The 27,997-nt window shown below is 47.3% G+C and overlaps 1 protein-coding gene across 6 annotated transcripts in view; it reads right to left on the bottom strand.

The window, feature by feature from the left end:
* The window catches only part of fynb (FYN proto-oncogene, Src family tyrosine kinase b), a 39,149-nt gene extending 12,150 nt beyond the window's left edge, over positions 1 to 26,999 (bottom strand). Inside the window, exons 1-4 of one of the 6 annotated variants that reach the window (XM_048985498.1) lie at positions 26,666 to 26,999; positions 15,925 to 15,993; positions 2,045 to 2,301; positions 507 to 603 (exon numbers count right to left, since the gene is read on the bottom strand). In XM_048985498.1, coding sequence (XP_048841455.1) covers positions 507 to 603; positions 2,045 to 2,291 — 344 coding nt within the window. In that variant the 5' untranslated portion in view covers positions 2,292 to 2,301; positions 15,925 to 15,993; positions 26,666 to 26,999. Of the gene's footprint in view, positions 1 to 506; positions 604 to 2,044; positions 2,302 to 15,704; positions 15,824 to 15,924; positions 15,994 to 25,061; positions 25,457 to 26,665 lie in introns of those variants that run through there. The other 5 variants (XM_048985492.1, XM_048985496.1, XM_048985493.1 and 2 more) reach the window with 5 other exon arrangements.
* Positions 27,000 to 27,997: the final 998 nt, after the last annotated feature.

Raw genomic sequence — 27,997 nt, 5'->3', positions numbered from 1 at the left:
CAAACCCACAATGGCCGTCTTGTTCTTTTGTGAAGCACGAGGCCCTGGCACCTCCATAACAGCAGCGTGTGCACACACAGACACACACACACACAGACACAGACAGACACACACACACACACACACACACACACACACACACACACACACACACACACACACACACAGACAGACAGACAGACAGACACACACACACACACACACACAGACAGACACACACACACAGACAGACAGACACACACACACACAGACAGACACACACACACACAGACAGACACACACACACACAGACACAGACAGACACACACACACACATTCGCACAGACAGGTAAACAGACAAGCAGACAGACACAGGCACACGGACACAGACAGACACACAGATGTGCATACACACAGGCACACACACAGGCTTGCATGCGCACGCAGACAGAGACAGACAGACACTGACACAGGAATCCTCAGGCAGTCATGTTACAGCTGTGGTTATCCTGCAACACCACACTCACGTGCTGTTGAGAATCTGGAACTTCTCCCCCTTCCGGAACGTGAGATCATCCTCGGTCCTGGCCTCGTAGTCGTACAGTGCAACAAAGAGCGTCACGCCTGCGGGACAGAGTGGGGGCACCATCACCGGTCACACCATTAGCTGCAAACAGACCTTAAAATAAACCTTATCTGTCCAGACTGAGCACCACAAGTCGATTTTGCATGTCACACAGTGCAGACTGCTCACTTTTTAATGTGAGGAATTTAGCTTACAGACCACGGAATGCAATCCGGGAACGGCACCCCAACAGAAGCCATTCGGGGAACGGCACCCCAACAGGATGCATTCTGGGAAAATTACCCGACCCGATGCATTCTGGGAACGGCAGCCCAGCAGGATGCATTCTGGGAGCACAGGAACCCAGCCTCAATAATGCAACCAACCAGAGCTTGTACATGCCTGGGTTCTTATGAAAACAAAGTTACACGACACTGTTCTTCAGTCATAAACAAAATAGATGTAACATGATGGAGAAAAGGGCAGTGGAGAAAGACCTGGCTAAGCCAGGATCTCCCAAATCTCAGCCCCCGCCCCCACGGCAGACTGACACAGCAGGGAAGGCGCCTGCAGCCAGACGCTGGACTGAGAGCTCTGTCCAATTAACGAGTCCCATGGGGCCAATCATCGCTGCCCCTCGTTACCCTCCTAGCCCTCGTTATCCACCTGTAAGCCCCTGACAAAGGAGACTTTCCAGCATGAGGCCATGATTTTATGGGTTGTAAGCGACTACAGCCTCTTAATGAATGACCAAGCTCCATAAGGTTACCTGTGCCTGTAAAATCCTGAGCGGCTGATTTATTCTGCTATAAATAAATCCACAGTGACCTCCTGAAAATGAGGAACATCCCCAGAGCTCTGTTTTGTGGTGTGACAGGTTCGGTGGACCTTGAGGGACAGTAACCCAGCCGGCGGCTGCAGAGACATCGAGACGATGGTGGCCGAGTAACGCCAGCGGCGCCCGGGTGTTATATGCTACGGAGACCAATGGCTGGTTACCATGGCAGCTACACAGCGCGACGGGGTGCGGGTGTGCCTCAGGAGCGAGCACGGCCTTCCTCTGTCCCTCCCAACACCGGGTTAACCCAGGAACCCGCACCCTTATATAATAAAAACTGTCAAATGTAAGAGCCCTGCTAAAAGGTCACCGCAGACCTAAACACAAAGCAGTCTGTTTATATCCACTGTCTCCGACATGCCGAAACAGTCTGCCCTGGCCTGCTGTCACTGACGACGTCCCTGCCTCTGTTCCCTCACAAACTTGTATGGCGCCGTGGGACAATTACAGAGCAGAGAGGCTGCTAGAAAGATGCCAGGGAGAGGAAATGGGAGGCTAAGAAGGTTCGGCGAGCATGGGCTCAGAGGCGTTTTGGGCAGAAATCACCGGATGGGTCCAAGCGAGAAAGCCGCGACTCCCATTGGGAGGGGGGGGGGGAGATCCCATTGCCCCTCCTTCCACCCTCACAGCCTGCCCCTCCCTCAAACGGAGCTCCGGCTTACCGGTCCCGCCGCGAGAGCGCAGGGTCCCTGTGTGTGCCGACGAGTTCAGGCCCCCGAAGACGGTCATCCTCTGGCTGTCCAGCACATTGAAGTTGTTGTAGTTGGGGATGGCAGTGACCCCGAAGGGAGGGTAGGGCTGGGGGGCAGGGTCCACCCCATATCGGTAGCCGGTGTTCTGGGAGATGCTGGCGTCCCGCTCGTCTGTCAGCTTGGCCGCCTCCTTATCCTTGCATTGCACACAGCCCATTATCTACGTCCTGACAGAGAGAAAGAGAGCGGGAGAGAGTGCAGGTGAGATGGGAGAGCCGGCATCTGGGGAGGGTGTGCAGACTGCCGTGCGTTTCAGACACACGACGCAGCCGACTGAGAAGAATGAAAGTCTCAGCCTGTCCGAGGGGTTAGTGAGATCCCCAGGCACCAGGAAAGTGGAGCGGCTCTCTTCCCTGTGCCTGACATTCCATGGCCGCTCCGGAATAACTCAATCCTGGTACTGGTCCGAAACCCTAAACTGAAATGCAGATGCAGTCTTCGCATCCAGCAAAGCTCCATCTGAACCGTAGCTAAGCGGCCGAGCATCCGGCTGAAAGGCGAGCCAACCAGCACCCATCCCCATGGCACTGACCGGACCAGAGCGGGATTCCCGTAATGGAAGATGGCCGACCAAGGGGCAGGAGAGTTAAGCCCAAACCCAGCCCTAACCTCATCATAAGTAATCAATTAAATTACAAAACTGTTGGCACTTTTAGTTTTTTGATTGCAGTCGAGCATTTCTATAAAACTCAGATTATCCTTGTAGGCATCGAAAAAATGTCCCCACGAAGTAAAAAGAGGCTATTATGACACTGAGTGTGAAGCATAACGAGGCGTCTGTCTTGTGCCTTACGGCCGCAGACACCGGGCATGCCCCGCTGGTCCAAAAGAGCAAAATCGATGGTGACGTCGAGCCAAGCACAGGAGTGCGGGGGCAGAACACAGGCGGGGGGGTGGGGCGACGTATTGACATGGAGAGCTGAGAGGCCAGGGAGGCTGATTAACCTCCTCCACTTTGATGGATGTCAGCTCCCTCTGCGGGAGGGGCCGTCGGGATGGCAGACTTCAAAGGAAGCTGGGATACTGCTGGTATGTGTGTGGGAGTGTGTGTCATGTACATATACATTGTTAAGACCAAATGTTCCCACGTTGTGATAAAAATCTGTCATTTTCACACGGTGGGAACCATTTTTTCAGTCCCCACAAGGGGAAATTCAGTTCTCTGAAAATCCGTGACTGCAGTCAAAGAACTTAAAATGCCAAAAGTCTTGTATTTTGTTTGGCTACCTATAGTGAAGGTTAGGGCGGGTTAGGGGTTAAGGGTTTCATTGTTGGGATTCGGGATTTGCCTACATAAATGAATGGATGGTCCTCACAAAGATATGGATATAAACGCGTTTCAAAACCTCTGATAAACAGCAGTCACGCAATATACCTCTGTACTTTTTGGGCATGTAACCACTGCAACAGGTACCAAACTTTTGGTATTGGGAGAAAGTACCGAGAGGATGGTATGTCAAGGCGTTAGTTTTCCACTGGCGTAAAAGCTGATACCGGCACCAAATGACATCACAGCGCGAGGCGGGTATTTTGTACTGAATTTGAAAACCAGCTGTAGTATATTATGAGGTTGGATGATGTGCGATATTAATACCAACATCTCATGTAATGCACATGCAATTCTAACATTGCTATTCAGCTAGTTAAAGGGCGCTAACAGCCACATGCAGCATTAACCAGCTCCACGGCCATAAGAATTGCAAGCACCAGAGGGTCAGAATTGTTAATATCGAGACATCAGGAAAGAGAAAGGCAATTGTGCCAAACAGCAAGAGGACAGGAGCAGGACCAGCCCCCAAATCCTGGTGTTCTGCCTCCTGAAGGGCAGCATCCACCCAGATACAAACAGCGGCATCCTCCACCCGAATGTGGATTAAAACCCGCTCTCTCTCAGTCATGGGGCATCAGGAAGCCGCCTGCTGCTACTGCACATCCGCACCCCCACCGCTCCTGTCCCCTTTACAGCACATGCCCAGCGGCATGCTTGCGTCCTTAACTACAAAGCAGCCAGGGACACCTGTCCTGAATGGTCTTACTGGCGTAGGGCCTCAGTCACAGCCAGCTATTAAAAGCCACACCCACAAACAGGAAGCCACGCCCACACGATATAGCACACCAACATATAAAATGCCACACCCACAAACAGGAAGCCACGCCCACACGATATAGCACACCAACATATAAAATGCCACACCCACAAACAGGAAGCCACGCCCACACGATATAGCACACCAACATATAAAATGCCACACCCACAAACAGGAAGCCACGCCCACACGATATAGCACACCAACATATAAAATGCCACACCCACAAACAGGAAGCCACGCCCACACGATATAGCACACCAACATACAAAATGCCACACCCACAAACAGGAAGCCACGCCCACACGATATAGCACACCAACATATAAAATGCCACACCCACAAACAGGAAGCCACACCCCCGCTGAGCTCCACAAACGAATGTTTGAAGGCCAATAGACATCCAGGGAAGGAAAAAGGGATTCCTCTGCATGTCATCTCAGGGAGAGGGAGAGGGTGTGGGTGGTGGCGGCTGCAGTCACAGGCAGTGACACCATTATGTCACAGCAGCTTCGCGTTAAAGCAAAGCAAAGGCCACAGGAAGTCAACGCTCACAGTGCTGCCTGCTATCGCAACGTGGGCCCACTTCGAGTGGCGCGTGTGTCCGGCGCATGACAAACGTTTATTCACGCAGGACGTGTCAGGGGAGGAGAGAAACAGCACATTTGATAGCAGCAGAAACAAGCAGAGTGACTGAGGTGACAGAGCAGAGCAGCTCAGGGCCCTGCGTCAAGCAGCAGCAAACTAAGATTACACGTCAGGATGCTGATTTTGTAGGTCACGCATGTTGACCGCAGAGATAAATGGGACTGCAGAGACATTTGGTGCTGTTATTCTGGTTACTGCCTCAGTGAAAGACCATTTTTAAACACACAATTCAAACTCGGCCCGATTCTCAAAGTAGACCTCAAATAACGGCACAGACTCTGAAGAGACTACTTTGCAGGTACGGAAAAATTTTATTTCTTTATAAAACCGATCAGATTTCAGACTTTTCATTGCAAGGATGGGGGGGGGGCTGCGATCCATCTTTATCTGCAACCCCACCGATAAGGTCTGAGCGAGGGCCCACAGCCCAGAAGCGAGAGAGAGAGAGAGAGAGAGAGAGAGTGTGTGTGTGAGTGAGGAGCGGCAGCCCACGCATCCTGTTCCCATCACCCTTCGTGGCAAAGTCGTCACCATTTCCATCATCCATTGGCACCGAGGAGAGAAAGCTGAAATGTGGGGTCCAGGAAGCGGTGTTGGGTGGGGCGCTATTGTTCCCAAGGTGCTCTGATTTCCTCAGTTTCCTCCATGCTGGCTGGGGTGGTGGCCACAGTATAGTAACTCAAGGTCAAGGGTGGGAGCAGGGAGGCCAGCGAGATGGTGAGCAAGCAGGTGACACACACACACACACACACACACACACACACACACACACACACACACACTGTTGTCTTGCAAAGTAGTGCGCAGATCACACAGTGTTTAGCAAAGAGCGATATCAGAATTTCTAAAAAAATTGCAGAAACATAAAAGAGTATGGTGGCTTGTAAACTGGGGGTAGTGATTGCACACACTCCTCCGGGAGGATCGGGCCAACGCAGCCCCTGCTCTTGATGCCTCAACGCAACGTGGCCCAGGATAAGGATGCTTGAGAAAGCAGTGAAGAGGACATGGTTCTCGTTCACGTATGGGGGGGGGAGGCAACCCAGCCTTCTCCCAGGGTGCATGCAGTCCCACTGCAGACCCTTATGGACGTCTGTCATTTTGCGATCAGTTGCCGGGTTACAGAGTTCTCCCCCTCAGATTAAAATAAATGGCATGCTCCCTAAGAGCGTGTTTCGCTATTACACAGCGCTTGCCATTTCCGAGCACGAGGCCACTGCTGCAGACGGCGAGCTGGGGGGTGGTAACAGCTGTAAATAACAGCACACGCACAGCACGCCCTGCTCTGGGGCCAAGGTACAGCCTGATACACCGTGTCTTCCATTATTCATGAGACTGCAGTGAAAGCCTCCTGGCACAGCGATAAAACGGCCCCCATGCAGACAGAGATGAGCCGCCCCAGCCTCCCTGTACCCTTCACTGCTGGAGCTGTGTTTGTAGCGAACGGTGGCCTGTGTTCCTCAGCTAGCAGCCAAAAGCCAGCTGCTGCACTCACAGAAGAAAAAAAAAAGCCCAGTACTTCATGCCCACTGTTAGGAGCAGGCAGTGCCTAAGACAGGGGAGTCAGAGCAGGACTCACTCGGTGACTGAGGTAGAGTCAGTGCTGGAACCTGAGGAAGCAGAGTTGACTCTGCCAGTGCCTAGAGCTGAGTCAGCACTAGCCTCGTCAGTATTTTAGGAGACGGGCAAGCAGGGTGACCTGGCCCAGATGGCGTTACGCCTTATTCTAAGCCGTTAACCGTTTTGCAGAACACCAAGCATCATGGGGCCACTACCACAGTCAACCTGGCAAGCCGAAGCCTGCTTCCCCCTCAAGACCTTCTCACTGCACGTCCGGTAGAAGCCGGAGTATAGTGCAAACCACAGCGGCAAAAGCCACCATCACACCTCTTCTGCACAAGCGATCACATGCCTGCCGCACAGCCTATCAGGGCCTTTCCAGAAGCCCGTCTACGCTTTGCATGTGAGACCTCGAACAGCATGCATTCAACAAAGCAGCCCATATCCTGCAATCAATTTAAAAAAATACTCCTCGTGTCATCAGCCAAGGCCAAATGATCTACCTGGTAGTAGTCAGACAGACATGAGAGTTTCTAAAAAGTATCTGCTAAAAGTAGACAGAATTACATTGAAATTGCTTGGCTCAAGAGTAGCATGTCACTGACATAACAGGAAAAGGTTATGTATTCGTTTTTAAAAAACCCAGAAGCATTTGGTGACAACGATGACCACATACACAAGCAACAACATCCTGAAGAAATTCTAAAAATAAATGGTTCTCTTTATCTTTGAGTACAGAGCTTCAATGTGATTGAGAAATATATTCTACTGCATAAGTGTTTACTTCATGCCTTTCCTCATCAGATGCCACAGAGCCAGAAGTGATTCAGCATCTGAATCCATGATGTGATCCAAAAAAAGCAGACCCTTGTAACACCATTAGCGTCACACACTAAGGACAGGCCAGAAGAGAAGAGGCAGAGACCAGGACCGAAGTGGTTACAGAAGGGAAAGACAACTGCCTGTCCAACAATCAGGGGTAATGGTGACATCAAATTTCTGGTACTGTTTAACTTGACAAAAATAAAAGAATCCAAATGTAAACCCAGAGGTTTATTTTACTGGAACGAGGGACCAAAACAAAAGAAAAACAAAAAACAAATCTAGCATGACACACATCTGTGTAAACAAGGCAGCAGATCAGCAAATACTTTAAGAGTGAGACGCGAAACGTCTGTCTGATTTTGCATGGTTTATACGGACAGTGGGCGCAGCCTGTTAAAGCAAGGTGGTCTGGGCTCAGAAGGTAACATTAAATGCAAGATTCAGGTGCCAAACGCAGGAAGGTGGCAGAAGAAACAAAGTGAGAGAGAGGGAGGTGGACACCTTCAGCGAGGCAGACCCCTGCAGACGAGGTTGAGGAGAGAGTGACAGAAACAGCTGCAGACTCGCATCGTGGCTGGAATGCAACAGCACTCCAAGTGATTGTGTGGTTTTCTAATGTATTAAAATGTTCAAATCGAGAATTTCACTGAACATCCAAACTGAAAAGCGCCCATATTATGGAGGGAGACGACCCAGGCAGAAATAAAGCTGTAAATCCATTATGACAAGGATGCTGCTCATGGGCGACCAGGAATGAGCTGTCTGTGGTGCAGCTGACAAAAGATCTGCCTGAAATCTACTGTCCCCACTTTCACTGGGAGAAAAACTATTTAGACAAATTCACAGGAAGTGTCAGGACCACAGCTGCCTGTTACAATTCAGTGTTAATGACACTGACGATAGTGACTTCAGACTGTTGGGAGAAAATTTAACAATCAATGTTCATGACACTCTACCAACATATTACAGAAATATATAAATTTCAATAAGACATGATGCTGTCACACACACACATACACAAACATACCTTTTTGGGGATTTCTGACTTCTATGTTTTTCTTGACTCCTCTCCCACCCCCCACAATTCAAAAAGAATAGGTGGAGAACAAAAGATCTGACACCTGGGTAGGGAACAGTCTACGTCTGAGGTGCTACATGTGAAAATATTCTCACTATTTGTCCCCACAAAGATGACAGCACAAGAGCCTAAAGACGGAGCACGTCAGTGGGACTCATTATTTCCGTCACCATGCCCTGCTTAAAAAAAGACAGAAAAACACAAAGAACAACAGATGTACGACGTTGAGGCAAACAGAATTAAGACCGTGACACTGCCCCCCAATTAAGCCCCTTTTAATTAAATGTGAAACATTTCAGTCCCTCGGATGGCTGACATCAGCGGCACTGCCGTGTGTTCCATCAGCAGGGAAGCAGGGACACCGCACCACACAAAGCACACTTGTGTTCAGTTGGCAAACATGCCCAAAATGACACGTCTGAGCCCAGGAGGGTTGGGGTGGAGGGGGGACTCGCCCCACATGACAGCTGCAGCGCACCCCCCCCCCCCCCCCCCCAGTGCTAGGACAGTGTTCCCCAATCCGGTCCTTGGGGACCGACAGACAGTTAACTTTTTTGTCTACCGGGAGTTTGGAGGGAGCAAAAACGTGGACTGGCTCTGGGTCTCCAAGGAACGGACCGGGAAACACTTGCCAACAAAGGCAAGATGCCCAGTCACTCCACCACATGGATGGTCAACAGCTCAGTCAGCCCTGGTCCAACCAAACTGCTCCCCTCCAAAGCAACCAAAAAGGCAGGCTGGTCCCACCTTGGGGAACAGGTTTCGGAAGCAGCATTTTCTGTTAAGTATTCCTCAAATTGTCTTTTTGGGTATAGAAAGACCCAGTTTGAAATACTGGGGGAGGGGGGGGGTCTGATCACTATGACACCATGCTTGGGATTTGAACCTGCAGGTCACAAGGCCATGGCTTTCATCGGCATTCCATTTTACAAAACTAACAGCATGGAAAGGGTGCTGCTATGGAAATCAATGCAAACCTGAGATTTATAACTAAAACGAAGCCTGGTAAGTTAAGCTGACTCATTCATCAAAGCTGGACATGGGCAGCTTAAACTATTTTTTCTGCAGCGCATGACAGTGAGGAGTTAGGTCAGCTGAGCAGGTGGCGGGCATTTGTTAATGGGTCCTTGACTCAGAGGGTTTCCCTCCAGAGCTACAGGGGCAGACACAGACACACACAGACACACACACACACAGACACACACAGACACACACACACCACTCTTTTGTGCCTTCCCAGCTCTCCTCAGCTTTGTGGAGATCCACTATACCCCTATCCTAACAGCTTAAACCACAAGGCTGATATGTTCGAGTCCACAACACCAGCCACATGCCAGCTGACATAACCACCCCAACACCCCCGCCACTGACCCACTGTGCATTGTGGTTCAATGCAAAAGAGGCCCCAACTGTGTGTCAAGCACATCATTACAGAAGCATCTGAATAAATTACCACCCAAGTCAAACGTCATTGCGGGCTGGACAAACATTCACCCACCGTGAGCTGGCACTTCCCAAAAGGCCCCAAACGGCTGAGCACTAGGGCTGAACGAGTTCGGGAAAATATCTAATTGCGATTTTCTTGACAGATATCCTGACTGCTATTTATTACATTAAGTTAACAGAGAACAATCAGATAAAATGATGACGAAATCAGTGACTGTGTTAAGTTAAAATGATAAAAATACAACAATTCCAGTAAAAAAAAAAGTACCCAATGCTGCTTGGACCTCGAATAGCAGGACCTGTCTGCAGACAATTCTGACCATGAAATAGGCAGCTCATTCTCCTGTGGCACAGCACCGTCGATGTAATGTTTGCCTTGCTTACACAGATGTTTGTCCTTGCATTTTCCGTCTTTCTTCTTTCTGGACGTACACACAGTTGCCTCAGGCCTCCTCTCTTCGGTGAGCCCGGCACGCGAAGCACGTGGCCCTTCTGATAGGTGACAGTGACTGTCCACAGGGAGGACGGCATGAATTGGTAAAACTATCCTCACAACAGTTTTAAACCCTGAATCAGACATACTGTATAATGCATATCCTACACCGCAGCTTTTGTGATTTGAAAATCTTGTTAATTGAAAATGAAATTGAATAAAAATTGCTCAGCCCTACCAAGCACTAATTGCTAAGCCTGAACACAGGACTACAAAGCCCATTTGCAGATTGCTAGTTTCTATCCTCAGTAAACATCCAGCCTGCCTGCAATCAGACTGTAGCCTGTTATTGCTTGTGCAACTAATGCCCAGGGTGAAAATGTCAGAGCAAAGGATGATAAACATATGACACCTTAAAAAGGCATCTCAACCATGTGGTCGCATAATTCCTTATCAGAAAAGGGCATTGGGTCACAGAAGGAAAGGGGGCTCTCAGGCAGAAAGCTGCTTACAGCAGAGGCGGCCACCAGCTCAATCCTGAAGTACTATGTGAAAGGAATTTCAAAGGAAATGTTTAAAGCTATTTATCTACCCAGTAAGTGCAGATTTAATAACCAAAGACAATTTAGCATCACAACATACGTAAATTAACAGTAACAACATAAAAAAATAAACAAGAGTTTCTTCTGTTCTCCAAAAACTGATCTTGCTGGACGGCGAGATGAACATCGCTTCAGTTCCCAAACCTGGGTACCTCAGCCATTCTGTGTATTCATCAAAATTTCAACACCAGTGCAATTGATCAATTAATTAGTCAGTTAAATAACTCAACGAAATATTGATTAGCCAAACAGGGTGTGCCAGAGGTCAAGTAAAAAAAAATAATAAAAATACACACAGGTGTATTGAACGGTTGCTGCAAATATTAAGGTCACTTTAAGAGAAGTTTTGAAATGGCTAAGCTGACACACTCTAACAGAATCTCATAGTTTTACACCGACATGAAAATCATTTAAACATTTTCTTCGGCTGCCACAGACTTTTGCAAAGTGCTGTACAACTATCTTTGATCCCCGTCTTCGTCAAGATTAAATATGATCAGGACTGCTCCAGCAGCCATCCTCTGATTTATCCGCAAGTGTCCGCTTTGTGAATTAAAGTCGGCATGTCGTATGTTCATCAGGGACATTGACATTAAGAGTTTGTGGTTATTCGCTAATCGGAAAAATATAATGGTCCTTATATACAAGTCTCCACTAGAATGTCACTTCAAAAGCTATAGTTTACAGTAAAATAAGAATTCTGTCACTTTATATAGCAACTGTGTGTCCATCCCTTTAAAATATGTCAGTTGCTCCATTTGTTTTCATTAGCATCACCTTTCACTGGTTCCTCTTGTGCAGATCCTCTTAAGCAACCTTGCGCCTCATTAAGTCCGATTATTTCTCCTCATTACACAATTACCTCCACCACATAAATGGTAATAAATTTTATAATATCAGAAAAACAACGGATTAAATGCATAGCTTTACTCGCCACCCACTTGCGCACCATGAAGCATTTTCATTCTGCTGTACTTATTTACTCACAAAAAAAATGTTGACACAAATGTTTTTTTCCCAAAAGCCGATGTAACTGATAAACTGCCACACATGAAAACCCAGAAGATAATACACTCTTGGCCGGATGCACTTATCAACTGCCTGGTCCGATTAGGATCCGTGGCAGCACAAGCCTCTGAAACATTAAACAAATAGTCTTCCAAATTAATGCCTCAATTTTCACAATTTCAACAGTGGAATAACCTTGGCTTAAGGACCCAATGGGGGGGAAAAAACTGTAGCCTTAAATGGGATATTCAAGCAAGTAGTACACAAGGTAGGAGGACCCCTGGAGAGATTGGCAAATCAAGTAAACAGCACTGTCAACAAGCTCTTTATGTACAATGGCTTTATAGCTCAGCACTGGCACCCTGTTCTTTAGCCCCCATTTTATTCCAGCAGCCTCCCCCACGCGGCCCAATCCGTGCGGCCTTCCCAGCCGCAGAGGGCCCAGCCCTACTGACATTTTTCAGATGTGCCACAGCCAAGCGTACAAGAACAAGCTGGCCTTTTTGGGCCCGGCTGCTACTTGCATGCCGCCTGACGACAGCTGACGTCGGCCTTCCCCGTCGTTTCTTGATCCGCCGCGGAACGACAAAGGCGGCCTATAGCCATCCACTGAGAAACAAGAGGCCCTTATTCATCTGCCCCACGCCCTCGAATTTTGCATCTCTAATGTGGTCCAGTGGAAATTTTGCAGGGCATCTGTCACATGTGTGATGGCAGAGCGGACGTGTGCGCGGATGCTACAGACCTCGCTGCAAATCTGGTCAGCATTTAAATCTCTATAATCCCTCCGTGTTGACTTCACGGCTGCATCCAGGCTGACAGTGGCTGGGGTGCACGTGTTCTGTGTGGACGGGAGACTATTTTGCATGGTGTACGGCCAAGCATAAACCCAGGGCAACACCAACCAATCGTGCAAGGGCGCCAGATGTAAAGGCCAAATGAACGAACTGATTGTTGTCCCCCTGCCCACACTGGCAAGTCCATAATAAGGGTGACGATCTGGAATGCCGTTAGTCTTCCCTGGCCTGAATATGTACCTATCAGGCCTCTCAGTGGGTCACTGATTCTGTGAGGAACAACGGAACCAGGCAGCACCCTCTGTCTGGTCCTTAGACGCCAGTCATGCCAACCAATCAAATGGCAGTGGCGAGATGCCTCACTGTAATGAGTGTGTGCTGTTCAGAGCCACACCCACCCACTGATGTACATGCACATTAATTTGAATAAAACACTTTAAGTGTACATAGGTATGGCATCTACAGTCCACTGTAGAATCACACAGTGAATCAGCCTGGGAAGGACAGACAAGACAGAAGACAAAAACGCTACAACTGCAATTGCATAAAAACGTCAGACGCATCTGAAAATAGTGGTAGAAAATTAGTATGTCTGAAGAGGATGGAGAAAAAACAGCATCAACAAATCATGTGAGAACAGCGGGCCGCCAGGGACCCACCCCTATAGCACGCATAAAACAGTTATGTTCATCTATGATGCTATTCTTATTTTTAAGGTTTTGCTGCCCACTTTGAGAGCAATGCGTGGTACAACAAGAAATAATTACATATGAACCGATGTAGAATATGCATCTCATCTGCACTGGAAGACCGCTCCATAATTTGAATAAACATAAAATACATATTAGAAGACTTCCCTCTAACATTCGGAGAGCATGTCTTGACAAACTCAGCTATATATTGTGTTACCCTGTTAAATACTTGAAAAAGAAAACAAAAATCAAATAATCTTAAAAAATGATCTGAAATGGTATGATGGACCAAGAATGGCTCGTTGGGGCTTTAAGTTTCAATATTAGCCTTTCCTTTCAATTGAGACAAGAAACTGGACAAGATACTATACCATACGCCTTTAGGAAAAAACCAACAAGACAAACAAACATTTGTTTGCTCCCTAAAATTGTACAAAAACATACTGGTATTTGTATACTACAAAGCGTGCTAATAGTGCATCTAAAGAAACTGTAGATGTTTTACTATTCACTGACAGATTCATGTAGTGTTTTTCAGAACAGGTCTTCCCCAAGCTTCTCTATCAAGTGCGCAAGGAGGCTGAAAGGCGAGCAGACGGGATGTCAGCATCAAAACCTGAACAGGACCCACCTTTAGGTCCAACGGTGGCAGGCGACAGCTGGCGAACTAAACACAGCGGGGCAGGGAAGAGATAAATGGCTGCAATAAGATGAGAGCTCTGTAAACTGTTCCATGCATGTTCATAAGAAAGCGGGTGGGAGTCTCCTGACATTTCTCAGCAGCTAACGTGTGGGTGCTCGTGTGCAGCCAGTTCTCAACTTTAGCGGAGAGACTTGGAGGCGCTACCCACGGGCATTCTGGGGGGTGGAGAGAGAGAACAGAGGTATTGCCCCTAGACGAAATAACCTCCAACTCATTGCCTGGCCTCAGATCCTCCAACAGAGAGGGAACTCCTGGTTTTGGTCATTCCGGCCTGCACGCGAAGACAATTTCCACAAAACCTCAATTGGGTTTCATTTTGCTTAGTGCCAAATCCTGCCTGTAGAGTAAACAACCCTTATTAAGATGGGGGGGATATTGAGAGAAAAATGCAAACAGATGTTAAGAAAACAAGCTGCAGCTGAAATAGACCAACAATGGTATGATTACATTCTCTTTAGTGTGCGAGGTGGGAGCGGCCAGATGTACACCGAGTCGCTGCAGCTCTTCTGATTAAGTTAAGGTGGCTTCCCAAGGGCTGCAGTGGGGCCACCATGCATTGTGTTTCCTCTGGTGTAGGACTGAAATGACCAGTACCCTGACTGTTTTTAGTCAGTGCCTGCAAGAGAAGCAGTTAGCCCAATAAAACAAAGCGGGAGAGGAGGGCCAGGCAAGGCCGAGGGAGCCGGGCAAGACGAGTGGCACATCAGCACATCTAGTGACGGAAAGGACAAGAAGGGGTGACGTCCCTGATCCCTAAAATGCCATCCGCTGCACAAACTAGCAGCAAAATGAGCTACAGTACAGCTGCAGATGAGACGTATGTTAAAACGTGGACATGCACGTTAAAAATGGCTGACTGATCCGTGCTTTTGATGGGGGCCACTGCACCGTGTTGGCTTTCCATTCCGCCGCCCCTGAGGAATGCGCAAAAAAATAAAAAATAAATAAATAATCCATTTATAGCGTGCTGTACACTAGTGCAGTGTGTTTTCCCACAATGCATTCCTTTTGGCTGGGGAAGAAGCCGGCGGGATGTGCACAGAACCCCAAACAGGAAGGGGGGGGGGGGACCTTACAGCCTTTGACAGGCTTTGCACGGACATCTCAGAGAGGAGAAGAGAAAGAAAGAAAAAGTCATTAAAGACGTTTAGAAGAAACGTGAAAGAATTTCACTAGCTGAAGCTAAATCAGGACACTGACATGGTACACTGTGAAGTGAAAACCCGGGTGATAGCGGACGTGGTAATGGTGCGGCGCTTGCGTTGGCGCTCACTGCACCTACGGGTGTTGCCACGTCTGCTCAACATCAGCCATGAAGCCGACATTTCCTCTAGCCCACTGTCACACTCTTGTCTCCGTTCGAAACCAGTGCGTTGACAAACACCACAACAGTTAGATGTGACAAACGAACAAGCAAACACATCACCTTTCTCATGCCTTTTTATGCTACTCTTACGGCTCAAATCTATGCGTCATACTTTGGGTTAAGCACACCGTGGATAAATGCCAATATGATTTTGCCCTCGTGCTGACAGGCATTTGGTAAGAGCAAGCATTTTGATAATGTTCCTTCTGGTAAAGGGTAGTAAGGGGGTGGGCAGGGGGGGTGGTGGGGTTCCGAGGACCTGGAGTGGAACTTTACTCTCGAATCATACCAGCGGAGAGGAAAATGAAAAAGAGCATCCACTCACAGGTCTCCCACGATGCGGCAGTTCAGCTCATCAGAGCGCAGGCCAACGCTTCTCATAGTCAGCTTGCTGGGCAACTTAAAAGCCAAGAGGGACTCCTGTGTCACGGGCGCAAACACTCAGCACAACAGGAGGCCCGTACCGCCGCGTGGGGGGCGGACACAGTGATAGCAGGAGCTTGCGCTAACAAGAAAGCAGCTCCGAAAAGCCTCCTCAGCCTCACCTCTGTGTTCCCTGTATTCGGCCTCTTTACTCGCTCCACATTGCTTGGCATCCGGCTGAAACGGTGGCCCTACATGGAGAGGGAAAAAAAAAGAGAAGGAAAAGAGCTAAACTAGTCATGCTTTCAATGAAACCTACTCCTAGGGATAGGAGCATTGCATGGATGCATGGGTGGAGAAACACTGGATTGGGCCACTCAGGCCTATTAAATCACGACCGTCCTGCTAAATAGTGAACCAGCATGAACACACCCATAGAGAAAGCCAAGGAAGGAAACTCCGCTGGCCTAAAAATGCAGCTTTTTCCGAGCTGACTGACTTCCTCAGTCGGGGAGAGTTCATGGAGAAGTGAAACAGGTCACAGGTGCCATACACAGCTCAGAAGCTTCTAGAAAGATCGGGTTTGCTCCCTCCTTCAGACATCCTAACGTTTAATAGTTATAGAGGCTGCACATTAGGCTCAGTGCATGATTAAGCATTCTTCTCAGACAACAAGAGCGTGGACAGGACAGTCGTAATAAGACGTGCTCTACTTAAAGGCACTTAAGCTAAGCTGATGCCTTAATGGGGATGACCGGGGATAACAGAGGTGTTTAGGCAGGAGAAAATTAACTGGCTGATATCATCATGTAGGCTTGGGGTATTGGCCAACAGCCCCAGATAGAATCTGTCGTCTTCTCACCTCTTAGGCGGTGAAAATTGGGCAGAGACAGACCTAAATGCTCCCTTCTAAACAGACAGGGTCCTCCCTTCTTAGGCCATCACATCAGTAGTGGCTCGTTAATCGGGGGAATGTGCCTTTCAGGCTATCAGCCTTTACATGACACCTACAAGCTCTTTATGCTAGCTTAACCACCCATCAAGGCAGCACAGAGCCATCAAAAGACCAGAACCTGCCATCTGGGAAAACCCGCATGTGTATCCAGGTTAACCGACTGTTAAATGTCATGCTTGGGTAGTAGGCTTACAACCTCCACCTGGGGAAAAAAACACAGTTCAATGGAGTAAAGACTGGAGTGATGACTGTCAGCTGTAAAGAGGAATCCTGACTTAATTACGCCGGGACCTCCTTGGGTAACTGTCAGATACACAGAGAACAGGAAAACGGTGTAAAAGAGATGAGGATAGACGGAAAGAGAGACAGACAGGTAGGCAGACAGAAAGTCAAGTAGTCAGACATGCTGCCTCACTACAGAAACCCGCTGAGCTGTTACGGGAGAACAGACGGTGACTCTGCAGAAAAGGAGGGAGGCTTTGACAATTGCACACGCTCATCTATAAACGTGCTTTTCCACTGCACCAGACACCATACTTTTGGTACTTCAAAAAACGACGGTACTTCTTGTGTTGGTTGTCCACTGGTGTAAAAACTGGTACTGGTGCTGAATGACAAAATCATATATCTCAATTTTCATATTGCAAGGACCGCTATAGTCAGCTGGGCTGAGTTCAGGCTTATTCATACTGTCTGAACATTATAGTGCAAGGGCTTTAAGTTTCACTAAAACATCTTTTCAAGATGGCAGATGTATTTTGTTTGCATAACCAATCAACAATAAACATGTTTGCTAGTCCTACCCCAAAGTACCGAAAAAGTACCCCAGCTGGTCTGGTATCTCAGGTACTGGTACCAGACAAAAAAAAAAAAAAAAAAAAAAAAAAAATCAATGGAAAAGGGAATTCTTAGTCCCAAAAGTAAAGTCCCTGGTGCAGTGGAAAAGTGCCCCAAGACACACACAAGTAAAAATTTAAATCAAAATGGGCCATTTCCGAAGAGTCAGCCTAAGACCAAAACCTGCAAAACACCCACAGCCGCATGCTAAGCATTCTGCCGAGCGCACTTTCAGTGCCGCAGCCAAGACGAATTTAAAGCAGAGGAGGGCAGCCGTCAAACTTTATTTCTGGATGGAAATGCACCGGCCCTCCCCGGTAAGGGACGGAAACATGTGATTTTCTTCCCCCGGCAGCATTAAACTGCCAGTCAGCCTTTATCCCACACATCACGAGGCCTTGCCCCCTTCACGGCAGCTGAAACAAACCCCCAGCAGGGTCTCGCACTCAGAAAGCTGCTCCGGGGCACCGCCTGATCCCCCTTTCATGCGGGGCCTCTTCCACCGGAGGAGGAGAATAATAGCCGCGGGGGTGTAGCTCGCTGGCATGGGCAGTCACGTGACCAGCCAGGGCACAACAGACGCAGTCATTCCCCGGCTATTTACTGCGTCATCCCGGCAGTCCCTGACGCCTGGAGCTCCAAGAACAAAGCCCGTGCGATAGAGGCCCCACTAAGGGCGGCTCCCCCCACACAAAGGCGGCCTGACACCCAGCAGGGAGACAGGATTCTCCCTCCAAGGCCGCACCATCTATGCCACCTTGACATAATCTACCACTGAAGGCAGTCACCTACCTGCTTTTCTCTGCTATTTCGTCACCTTAGATACGAAGTACAAAGTATTAACTTAATTGGTTGCGGCCTGGAGTTTAAGGGTAGTCAACCCCCCACCCCACCCCACCAACCTCACTGCCATGCTTCTCAGCTTTGTAATAACATAATAATCTTTAATATGGTATGACACCATTTGCAAGGGGAAGGATGATCGGCTGCCTGCTAGTGATGTACGATGTCAAGAAAAAATTATATCTGATATTTTTATTTCAAAATATCATGATAAATGATATCATCAAGTCATCCAACACCATGACACCTACCCACCCACACAGACAGACAGACAATCGATCATTGTTTTTTAGTCTCTGTGGAAAATGATTGATCGGCGGGCCGGATTTCATTGCAATTTAAAAATATGTTGTGGCCATCAAAAACTGTCTAAAGCAATGGTTCTCAAAACTAGTGTACCACCAATAGTACACTGCTTGTGTAGCGGTGGCAATGGTAAGCTGTGGGTTCCACAATTATGACCAACATTGACATGGACTGATACCATTGTTTGAGAAAATCTAATCTAAATGTAAATAAATAAATAAACAAACTTTAAAAGGAGTGGAAAAAAAATAGACATGCTTGTTTAAAAAAAATAATAAACTGCACTGGCCGAACTGACAGCCACATCACGTTATATATAAATTAGTTATATATAGCTGTTATATTAGTGTGTGTAGCCTAAAGGCTGATTCTGTGAATCTACGTGGTCGGAGGCCTATGGCACAGACTGATGTGCACCCTCCCCAGAAATGCAACTACAGCTGTCAAGATACAGCATGGGCCATGTGAGTATGTGGCTACCATCCACCGTTTGCATAGATTCTAGTATAAATCAACCTTAAGCCTGGTTCCCAGACAAAGGCAATGATCGCCGGCCAGGTGGTGAGACACCGACACCATGTCTGTTACTGGTGAGTGTTGATAATACTGTCACATTGTACAAGCCTACTGCCTACTGACATTCCCACCTAGCCCTCGCAATGGAACCGGAAAGCATGAGCTCCGAAACAGGTACCCTTTGGCAGACACCATCAGTTTATGCACTGGTCGTCTACTTGTTCTGTATCTAGACTAGTAGCTATTGCCATCACCATAAGCAGCCTCAGCATGCAATGTAACCTGACGAGAACGGGGATTAGGCAGAGGATGCCTGAGCCCTTCCATTAGGGCAGCCTACACAGGGGGTCAAATGGGGGCCCGGGAGAATGGCTGGGGGTCGGGCTGGACCCCCAGCGGCCAATGAGCCGGGCTGGACCCCCAGCGGCCAATGAGCCGAAGTGATCGCTGTCGGATTTCAATAGTCTGGATAAACACTATGTACTAGTCGGTAAGTCCCCTATTTATGACCCACGGGGTTTCTGACATACTTTAAATGATCATGTGACTTAAATGATCATGTGATTTTCTTTCAGACAGCAGCTGTCTACTACCAGAGATTCATTCCAGGAAAGCAACATTAAGTGATCTGCCAGGGAAAAGTCATGCAAGGAAGTAACCTGCCAGATGACCATCTTCTGGTCTTGGGAGCAAATCGCACCTCGGGAATGTATCCACCTGCCACAGAAGACAGATTCTCAGGGTGGGTGGATCTGGTTAAGCCCTTCAGTGCTCATTCTGGGTCCAGCATTTTTGTGCTTGAGATGATCGCAATTCACATTCCTCAATAAATAATGCAGATAAACTCACAGTGATAAAAAAAAACAGAAGATAAGGAAGACAAGAGGTTCCAAAAGCAGTATTTTACTTTAAAAAAAAAAAAGTTAGCCCAGGTGCTGTGGGCCCTGCTGTAATTAATAAATTAGCTCAATTTATCACAGACTGAAGTTCCAAAAGGCAAAGACCATCAATATCCCTCCATGCTGTCATAACACCAAAGAATTTTAACAGGGGAAAGGCTAAACTGCTTGGTCCCATCTGGGGTTAGATAACAAGCAGGAGTGCAGTGGTATCTTCTGCCAGACGCTGACAGCTGCATCAGTCTAAGATGCAGCCTGATGGTGACTGGGGTGGGGGGTTAGGAGCCAGCTCCCCAGTCTCTGCATGGCCCAGTCTCAAGCGCCCATAAGCGTTACCAAAACCTCAGCTTTAAGGTACAACATAAAATCTGTCCAACACCACCACAACAACCCAGCGACAACTGCAGCATCGTATTGCCCACAATGCACTGCTGACTGAGGCATCATGGGAAAGGATTAGGCCTGTACAACACCCTTCACCAAACCACTGTGACACCAAGCTTCTTTAAAGCTTTCACAAAGAAGCCTTGCTGTTCAGGGTTTTCCTTTGAAGTTTCCTTCACGGTTAAGGTTCACCATTAGACAATTCACGAGGGAACAGGGTTTCGCCCGAGTGCGGCAATGGATCATGCCCAGCCAAGAGGAGGACAGCACTAGGTTTCAGTGTTCCTGCTGATTACAGTGAGGACAGGAGAAGCCCATCTGAGACGTGCAGAGGGTTTGAATAGGAAAGAGAGAGGGGATCAGTACCCCCCCATCCCCAACAGGAAAAGCCTGCCTCACCCACACAAGGAGGATGGCTGGGCAGACACAACAAATTCTCAGTTCAGCTTTATTTCTTTAGATATAACAATAAATGATTTCCTTTATTTCAGACCTGGTTATACAATTACACTTATCAGTAGTTAAACTTGTTTTAACTATTCATATAATGGTTATACACAGGCTCCATCAAGGGTTACATCGATATAACAAAAAGTACGGGACAACCACCTTTGCTTGATAATCTATTTCATCTTTAAATTAGAATAAGACTTTTCTAAGATTGTGTTTGTTTTTTTTTTATAAAATAAAAGAGCGACACAGCTGTTCCGTGGGCCAGGCAATCTGGCAGCAATCTGGCCGACTTCTACGTCAAAGGCATATGGGAGAAATCTGCTATAGGAACCGCCAATTACCGCCACTGCAGTTTAAAAGTGGTAAGGACAGCGGTATTTATATGATCTTAAATATAGCGCTGGCAGCTCCAGCAGCATACTCCGCAGCGACAGGGACAATAACGCGTGCATCACTGAAGGGGAGCAGCCTAGATAATGTTCCCAAAATGAACCTGAGACTCTGCCCTCACATCTAAAATACAAAAAAAGCCCACACTCATTAATTGTGTCATTTACTCCTAAACCACTACACTGACACTCTAGTTTATTATCATTACAACTAAGCACCAAAAGGCAGGAAACCAGAATTAAAAACATTTTTGAAGACTTGAAATATACATATTTTTTTCTATATTTATGATTCTGATACTTCAAAACATATCTAGAGAAATTCATTAACATTTTTACTGAATTAACACCTCCCACTTCTCTACCAGCCCAATGCATTTCAGAGACAGATGGGAGCGGCGGTTTGAGGATCGGAGCCCCAGCCCAGGTGATCCTTCTGACTAAGAGACTCCTTGGTGACTGTATCCCCCAGAGATCTGCCCCAGCAGACCTCACTGGTGTCCCCTGAGATCCGTGTCCATTTCATGGTTTCATCACGTATCGAAAGTGACCTGCAGCACACCCTGCAGCCTACCCTTTACTGACAGCGAATTGCTGTCATAAACACGTGCATAATCACCGGTCTCCACATCGCATCTGAAAGACCTATCAATTCTAACAGAGTACAAAGCAGATTGAGCCAAAGAACCACATTCCGAGGGAACCACGGCTTATTTTTGTGCTTTAGTGCTGAACAGACTCTCGGTTTGAAAGCGATCGTCAGGTCTGTGAGTGGACCTGGTCAGTAAGTCACCCGTGACACAAATGTCCATTCCAACTGCTTTAAAAAACACCACATTTTGTCATAGCTCATGAAATCCAATGTGCAATTTCAACACAAAGATGGAGAGGTGGCGAGAGAGGGATGGAGGAGCGGAGGGAGCTCCTACGAAGCCCATGCCCTTATACCTGCAGCCAGACTGTAACACAATTACAAGGGTTGCGGCTGACATAGTTTTAAAAGTGACCTCTGTGACAGTCCAAGGCGCTCCCGAAAACATGAGCCAGTAGAGAAAGACAGCTGTGGCCCCACCCAATCAAACCAGGACAGCTCTAAATGTGGAAACCTTTCGTTTAAAAAAAATTAACCCACGACTGCAAAGAGGCTCAGGACTTGAATACTAATGTTACCTGGCCCATGTAATTACCGCCATCCGTACAGCGGCGTGGCAGCCCCAGTGCAGATCTTTGTATTTTGTACCTCAAGTGCATACTGAGGAAATCCTTTAGAAAGCATCACCTGCATCAGACATTCTCCAACGTACCAAAGGGCAATGGCATCCATTATGGTGTATAATAAGAAAAGGTATAAGTGATGCAACAAGAAGGGCCTCCAACTAACTGCCTCATCACGTGGTAGAGGCCTAGCGACCCCCATCTCCCACCCCGCTACGGTGCAGAGAAAGCTCCAGTGAATATTCAAAGTGATGTTGTCAAGCCGCATATATTTTTAGCATCTCCAGCCTGTACGTTGGTCATTTGCTCCATCTGACTGCGTCATGTCCTCCTGGTCATTTGCCAGTCGCTGACATTTTGCAGTAAATGCCACAGACGGGCAAACAAACCAGTTACAGATTTTTAAAGGAATCCTGGTAATTCCGGTTGTCATCAGTACTGTGGTGCAGGGGTGGGAAGGCAGACTAAGTGTTTTGTCTTTCCTTGTCTGCATAAACAGAGTGCATCAGCCTTAATTTAACCGACCAGAGTAATGAGTGTATAAATCAGCAGACCTGGTGGTTTCGCAGACTGAAATAAGATCAGTTTTAAGGGGGCCTTTCGGAAAGTGGCAAGAGCAGCTCCTGTTCAAAGCTCTGCTTTGAAAGGGGGGCAGGCAACCAGCAAGTCGAACCTGGACTGACGCAGGTGGGCCAGCTGATGCAAGTAACAATCACTGCGGTCTGTCACGCCCCTGCCAAGACCCCATCCACATCTGGTGCATCTCCACCAGGTCCTCCGGAGCCCTTGAAGCTGCCCCTCCAAGGGGGTCATGAGAAGAGACAGACTGCTACAATTGGAGGCTGACGGTGAGGGGCCAGGGCTTTAGCTGCTTGCTGCTGTCAAGGGCTGGCAGGGCTACGTGACGGGATGGCCTACATAGCAAAACCCCATCTGACCGTGTCCGTCAGAGTCCATGCCCCCCCCCCACCAAACAGAGTGCATGAAAGCCAGCCATGCCACACAGCGCACGGACAATAAGCAAACGTCAGCGTCTGGCACTATGAGGCAAAGGGGCTTCATGCTGTGAGCACTGAGCTGAGATCTGGGGCGGGGGCAATCAGGGTGTCAGCCACTGAATTACGGAGCCAGGAGACTGTCACTGGTGACTGAAGTAACCTGACTGAAAAGTAACTCTCAAACAAGAATGAAAAGTCACTAATATTAATTAGTAAACAAAAAAACATGAATAATAATAATGATAATAATAATTTTATAAAACAATTATAAAATCATTCAGATTTGGCCAGTTCCATGAAACAACAAACTTGTCAACATGCATTCACTGAGTTCACACGATTCTGATAGCGATTTATTTCTTCAGACGCGAGATTGCGGTGGATCTTGTAAACGATTAACTCTTTCACTCATTGCTGCCCCACAGAAAACTGCAGGTTGGAAATCCGCAAAGTCTCTTAATTTCTTATTATACACCTAACAATGTACAAATCAAAGAGAACAGAAGGGTTGAACTCTGAAGGACGCCAATAACCCAGCTGAGACACACTAACAATCACTGCATCACACACTAGACAATGTGATGAAAGAGTACCTGTCACACTGGGGTGCGGGGTGCGCGAGTGACTGATACATCCGCTCTACTCGGAAGCAGGAATTACACAGGTTCGTGGGCGGTGCTTGCGACACTGCCGGGCGAGCGCTGTAAACCCAGCAGCTCGCCACCAAGCTGCAGAAAGCCTCTGTCGCACTGCGTGGGCTCGATGCAACCCTGGACGACTGCACCACCTCGACACAGAGCCGTTTCCCGGAACGACAGACACTCCTTAAATAAAAGTCCGAAGCATGACATAGCACATCCTGATTTATTAACAGTGTACTTCTAACAGAAATAAAGCCATGTTAACACATTCACAGCCATTTGAAATAATCAGACCACATATTTGGGTGGGAGGTAGAGTCAACAGGGACAGATCAGTTAGTCCTATGAGCTACCTGATAAATTGTACCTTACATTTAACCCATGGTAACAGATTAGCATACACCAAAGCTGACCACTGTTACTTTATAACAGGGAAAATAAAGATGGGTAAATGTGCACCAACGGCGCCAATCTAATACTGGCCATGGAAAATACAAGGCAATGGAAAGTAGGTCTCCTACTCTTTTTGTGTGATCGCTAGGTTTGCATTTAAGATGTGATGACCGACGGCTCACTATGATCTACTGCTACCTGAATTAAAAGGGGCATTTTACAGGAAACCCAAAGGAAATAAGAACTTGGCTTTTTTTGTTTTTAAGGAAACCCACAAGCCAGGGACTGCAAGCTATTTCTGACATCAGCTTCCTCGACAGGAACGCAGACTACGCAAAAATGGTACAAGAAAGAGCATCACGACACACATCCACTTAACCATAAAAATACTGAAAAGTCAACTATTCTGATAGCATGGCGGCAGCACTCAAAGCTTCAGTGCTATATTAGGACAGAAGCTGCCCTAATTGCCAGGGAAATGGAAACTTACGCATATCTTGGTGCTTAGAAAACAGCCCCAGATGACAATGTGGCGCATTCAGTGATACAGCTGATGGCTCCTTCCAAAATTCGGCATCCTTCTTCCAACCAAAGTGGCCATTTTCACAAGTGTGGCTCAGTCATGAAACTGTTTGACAAACGTACCAAAACAAACACCCACAAAACACTTCCTATAATCTCAATCGCTCAAAGACACTAGCAGAAAATGACTGCCCCATTACTAACACATTCACACAGTGACTTCACTGATAAACAGGTTTCATAAAGGATTTAAAATGCGACAGAATTATTGGTCCAACGTTAATACGAGATTTATAATTAAACAGTCCGCTACACATCTCCAGATTGACACATCCACTCTTGATTGTCTTCCCGAATAACGTTTGACTTCACGTCAATGTTGCGAGTCAAACACACAGAAACCTAGGTGCAAGACATCTGACAACGGAGGAAGGCGTACATCTGCACGCATTTCATCAAACATGAAGAGAAAAGAATGTGTTCGCTGCAAAAAGCAAGAGTCTGCAATCTTAATTGATAGAACACTGACACAGACCTAAGCAAGAATGAAAAGGTTCAGATATCGAAAGGTAACCGCGCGACTCATCAAATAACATCAAATAAACTCGCAAATGATGTCAGAATAAACTGTGAATACAGCATAAAACGACGGAGAAATTTTCCACTTGCACATGCCCTAGTTATGCATTACGCCGGATTTTACTGAGAACAAACAGAAAATACTATAACAGTTATCTAGTGGTTATTAAACTTGTTCTAAAATTATTATTAATTCATGTTAGTCCATATTTTTATGAGGAATAATGACAGAAATTAAGAAAAGTTTTAAAAAGACGCTGCAAATGGAATGTTCGTGATGCAGGCTGCATACGGGGGACAAGGACAGGTATTATCTAGGACATTTAAATTATTGCCGGGAGGTGAGAGTAAATGAGCGAAGCGCACGTCGCTAGCAGTCTGAGCCGCACAATAAAGATGCTGTTGTGAAGCGCACAGGGATCGACAATGGGGGCTTGTGGCACCAGGTTGGGCCCAGGAATGTCACGTCGGAATCCACGCATCCGCATCCCAGAAACTATCCCCCCTAAACAGTGCGACTCTGACAAACAATGGTAACCTTCAAAGCCCAGACAACGGTAACTCGCAAAGGAGGAGAGGCCGCCGTGTTTCCCAGCCAGCCGACGGCTAGAAGTTTGCCTGGCTTCAAGTTGCTGCTGGCCGCGTTTCCGCCGTATTGCCCCCTTTTTAAACTCTCTCCTAAGAGCAGACGGTTGCCCACCGGCTCAGCGCGGCGGTCCCACCTCCCCGTCTACCGCATCCCAACCGCACCGTCTCCGGCTGCCGTCCTAAATCACTGTGGAGCCCGGGCACCGGACAGCCGCCGTGATAACTCCCGTTAAGCTCTTTTCACACGAAGCCCACCGGCTGTCCGTCACTCACGAGCCATAGCGCCGATATACGTATTAATCTCACTCGCCCATTAGCCGCCTAGCCTGCTATCAATTAAAACGGCGCCCGCCGCCTCATAAAGCGAAGTAAACACGAATGGAGGGGGGTAAAATGACCCCTTACCTGGATCAAAGGCGTCTACTGCGCTGGAATTACGTTTCCCATCATAAAGACCGCGCCAGGGGGGGCTGCTTCTATTTTCGGTGCTATTTCTGAGGTAACGCACAGGCAGCTCCCTCCGCACCGCTGGCTGAGCGTAACAGAGGACGGCGTCGCTGCAGCACTCTGGCGATGAGGCTAACGGGAGCAGCGCTGTAATTGACAACAGCTCGCAGCCAATCGGATGCGTTGCTTCCTCGCCGACTGGAGGCGGCGGCGGCCCGCCGGTGCGTGGCTCGTGATCGGCTGCAGCGCTCTCCGTTATGTTTATTTTGCTGCCGGACCATCGGACGGCCCGAGAGTGCGAAGCATGGGCCCCGTCGTTCTGCTCTGGTTGCTTAAAATCAGGAGGCAGGACGGAATCGTTTCCAAGCGCACGTGGGAGTTTTTAAACCTTTTTGTTCGGATACTGTCGGCTGGGAGCCCTGCTGAAGTTATATTATTTGCAGTTGGCGTTTACTTTGGGGAATAACGTCGTCATTGACCTCTATTTTTGAAGTACTTACTCATGTATACGGCATCTGATTATTAAAAAAAACGTTCAATATAGTGTGGAGGAAAAATCTGACACATCGGAGTCGTATTGATGTAGCTCATTTTTCTTTCCATTTATGTGGTCGTTTAAACATGTTTACCCAGTACCCAAACCACATATTGGCCTAAGAGCAGTTATAGGCCAACATATAGTCATCAGTCTCCTTTTGATTTTCCCTTAATCGGTTGTTTAAATATTTAAGAATATTTAAAGAACTCAAGTGGAACATTTTCTCATTCAAACCAAAGCATTGTTAGAGTACATTCCATCTCACTTAAATCATGACTACAAAATTGAATTGAAACATCTTCTGCAGTCTGTACATAAACGCACAACAATTAAGGTCAGATGAAACCAAAACTAAACGTTTATCTTTGTAAAAATGAAATACTAACGTTGAGCGCCATCTGCTGGTCAGACTCAATAAATGGAATTATTTTCGGATTTTTATTTAAACGCTTTAAATGTCAAAAACTAGTGACCCGAACGTTTTTGAAAGTACCGAGCTGCCGTGTCTTGTCAGCTACATTTATCACTTTCAATATTGAAATAGTTTAGCACTGTTAAAACTCTTCCAGCACTATGTGTCTACCGATTCTGTAATTACGGCCATAACAAATATTTATAAAAAACGACAAATGCTACCGTTTGCTTACAATTTTTTATCTCATTATTTTGCGTTGTATAAGGAAATACAGCTTAATTGCTGAAACTGTCATTTTTCCCAATGCGGACACGAGTTTTAGGGTATCAATGTACTT

This window comes from Brienomyrus brachyistius, chromosome 19 (genome assembly GCF_023856365.1).
Source record: "Brienomyrus brachyistius isolate T26 chromosome 19, BBRACH_0.4, whole genome shotgun sequence".
Lineage (NCBI taxonomy): Eukaryota > Metazoa > Chordata > Actinopteri > Osteoglossiformes > Mormyridae > Brienomyrus > Brienomyrus brachyistius.
Note: the sequence above shows the minus strand (reverse complement) of the source record. Positions and strands in the feature narration are given on the sequence as shown.